The sequence below is a fragment of the Mandrillus leucophaeus genome, unplaced genomic scaffold (assembly GCF_000951045.1).
Source record: "Mandrillus leucophaeus isolate KB7577 unplaced genomic scaffold, Mleu.le_1.0 Scaffold4, whole genome shotgun sequence".
NCBI lineage: Eukaryota > Metazoa > Chordata > Mammalia > Primates > Cercopithecidae > Mandrillus > Mandrillus leucophaeus.
The window spans coordinates 9170121-9173221 of record NW_012104253.1 but is presented as its reverse complement, the minus strand read 5'-3'; the positions used below and the strand labels follow the sequence as shown (position 1 = coordinate 9173221).

The window sequence follows — 3101 nt, the reverse complement described above, 5'->3', positions numbered from 1 at the left end:
CATGGAAGGTTTTAGAGGAAGAAAATAACATCACGGGACCCACGTTAGGGGTGTGCCTTATACATGCTTGTGCAGTCACCCTGACTGCATATGTGTCTCCATTAGGCTGGGAACCCTCAAGAGCAGGGTGGGCCTCCCCCACCTGCACAGCCCCAGCCCTGGCACAGGGATGGCGGAAAGCAGGGGGTATTCCACTCTTGGGTGATCTGTGAGGGAGCTTCCCAAACAGAAGGCGAAGGGAGCACAGCAGAGAGCTTGAACGTGAGTGAGAGGGCTCTCCAGGCACAGGAAACGGTGTGAGGAGACTCCATTTCCCAGTTGCAAAAGGCAGACAATGGCCCCTGCCTCTGGATGTGGTGGTGACACTGAAATCAAACATTGACTCAGAAAGGTGATGAGGATTCTTAATTCCCACTGTCCACTTCCAGAAAGGGCACGAGATATATGCAATACGGTGCGCAGTGTGCAGAATCGAGAAGACAACACACACAAGGAACCAGCTGTGGGGTCACCACTGCTTCCAGCCTGGCTGGGTGACTGGTTTGCTGTAGGAGAAGGCAGCACCCCCCAACTGCAAGCAACCATTGTTGGGTGATAAATTAGAATTATGGAGTATCTAAATGGATGTGACCCCAGAGGTGTGTAAGTCAACTGCTCCATTTACAGATGGGAAAACTGAAGCCCAGAGTGGGACAGAGACTTGACCAAGGTCACACAGCAATCTAGCATCAGCAAGGAGATAATAACTGCAGCTGCTGACTCTTAGCTCAGTATTCTTCCCTCTTGTCCCCAGGCTGTGGGCAACCCACCCTCAGAGAGGGGCACCACGATGCCAGGCCAGGCACTGGGCACCAGCACTTAGTGCTACATGGACTTGTGCCAGGTGGGGTGGGTAAAGCCAGACTCCGGTTCTGGAGAAGCTCAGGAAGTCACTCCTAGTTGGGCAGAGCCCCTTCTCCTCTCCTCTGGGGGAAGACCTTGGCCAATCCAGATCTGGCAGGGACCCCAACCAGGCAGAAGCAGAGAAGGGGTGGGAAGCCCCCCAGCAAGGGCTGGGGGACCCACCTGGCTGCACAGGCTCCCCTTGCAGGGACAGCAGGGTGAGAGGACAGGCTCTAGTTCCTTATCATCAGAGTGTGTTCCAAGGACCGGCAATAATGTTATCACCTGGAACTTGCCAAAAGCAAAGTCTTGGGCTTCACTTCCACAGACCGGATCAGAGTCTGCACTTAAACAAAATCTCCAGGAGATCTGTGTGCACATCAGAGTTTGAGAAACACTGGTCTAGTCCACCCTTGCCTTTAACAGATAGGAAACCTGAGTTCTGAGGGCGGGGTAGGACGGGGCCAAGACCACAGGGCCATCTGAGGTCACGCCTCTGCATACCTCTGTCTCCCACAGCCTGGCCTCCAGGGCTGCGCGAGGCCCCTGCGTGTTGTCATTGACCTGCAGCTGATCCTGCACAGCCTTCATCCATGCCTGGGCATCCTCCACGCTCCTGTCAAAGTCCTCCTGGGGCTGCTGAGTCATGGCACCTGCAGGGGCTTAAGAAAGGGCCACAGATCAGTTCAACAGGCAGGAATGTAGGGGGCTGTGGAGAGGCCCCCGGCAGGACCCCTGGGACAGGCCCACTCCCACCACCAGCCCTCCCCTGGCGCTCCCAGTCGGGCAATACGGCCAGAGGTGGGTGCGTTTGTCAGGACTGGAATTAAGCAGGGAAGGAAAACAGGTCTGTCCTCTGGGAGAAGCAGTCCAGGGCTCTAGCCTGGCAAAACTGCTTTGTCTTCGGCCTCCCAGGTTCCCTGCTTCCTGTTCTCCCAGCTTGGGGCCCAGAGGCAATTCTCGTCTGTCTATTCAGATTGCACGCTCTCCAAAAGAGGACCTCAAAACCTGCAGTCCGAAATGTCTGGACCCATAATCGTCTTGATTTGAATGGCTCAAAGAGGCCTCAACCTAAGGAACAGAGTTCTGGGCATGGGCCAAGCCAAAACCAGCCTTGAGCTCTCCCTGAGATGAACCTCTCAGGCTGGGGATGGCCGTGTTAGGTGTATGCCATCCCCATTGCTCCACCAACCTGGGTCCATGGGCAGGCGCTGCTAAAGTTACCCACTGAGCCGCTCCCCTCTGACGTCCGCATAGTACTCCTCGCAACCACTGAAAACGAACTTAACGCTTGAGATGCAACCCGCTTGCTATGCCAGCCCAGGTAACACCTGCTGCTGGCATAGGTCACCCACCAGAGACCCCTTTTGCTGGACTGTCCATTTGACTTCCCCTGGGCTATGGTTGCAAAGTCTCAGATTTTCTCCTGTGACTTTCTTGAAATCCCAGTAAGTCCAGGCAAAACTCTTCCGTGTTCCAGTTCTAGTCTAAGTATATAGCAACCACGTAACTGCTTTGAACTAAAGTTATTTGTATCTGCATTTTATTTAAAGGGATTTTATCTCATTTATCCTCCAATCTCCCACAATACCTTGTAGAGAGTAAGGCCAATGTTGTTAAATGAGCCCAGAATGGGTATAAAGTTTAACGCATCAAAAAACTCAACACGGCATTATTTAAAATGGCAAAACAAAACCAGAAACAACTCACATGCCCAATTATAGGGGATTGCTTAAGTAAGTTATGGTACATTTGCACTTTAGAATATTATGCAGCCAGCAAAAAGGGGGCTTAAAATGAATTCATGAATGGGAATTTGTAGGATATAATGGCAATACCAAAAAAGAGACAAAATTTTATATTAAGCAGTCACAGCTCAACAACTAGTAAAAGCAAAACAAAACATTAACAAAAAATTACAGTCATAGCAAAAGGCTGGGGCCAGGCATGGTGGCTCATGCCTATAATTCTAGAACTTTGGGAGGCTTAGGCAGGAGGATCGCTTGAGCTCAGGAGTTCAAGAAAAAGGCTGGGACGTCTTGCCATTAAACGGTCTATGTGATCAAGCTGGGGCTGTGTGCAGTGGCCTTAGCCCCTTCCAGGCCTGGCTTTTAAGCACATCCCATGGGACCCTCAGGCCTCTCTCTCCCTGACATGGGGGGAGAGGCACAGTGACCTTGAAGGCCACTTGGTTGAGATGGGTAGGACCACTGTTGAAA

At 52.0% G+C, this 3101-nt stretch overlaps 1 protein-coding gene across 2 annotated transcripts in view; it reads right to left on the bottom strand.

The window, feature by feature from the left end:
• The window catches only part of SYNE3 (spectrin repeat containing, nuclear envelope family member 3), a 67605-nt gene extending 66066 nt beyond the window's left edge, over positions 1–1539 (bottom strand). For both annotated transcript variants that reach the window (XM_011991681.1, XM_011991682.1), the window contains exon 1: positions 1387–1539. In XM_011991681.1, the coding sequence (XP_011847071.1) occupies positions 1387–1530 (144 nt within the window). In that variant the 5' untranslated portion in view covers positions 1531–1539. The remainder of the gene's footprint in view (positions 1–1386) is intronic.
• Between the last annotated feature and the right edge of the window lie 1562 nt (positions 1540–3101).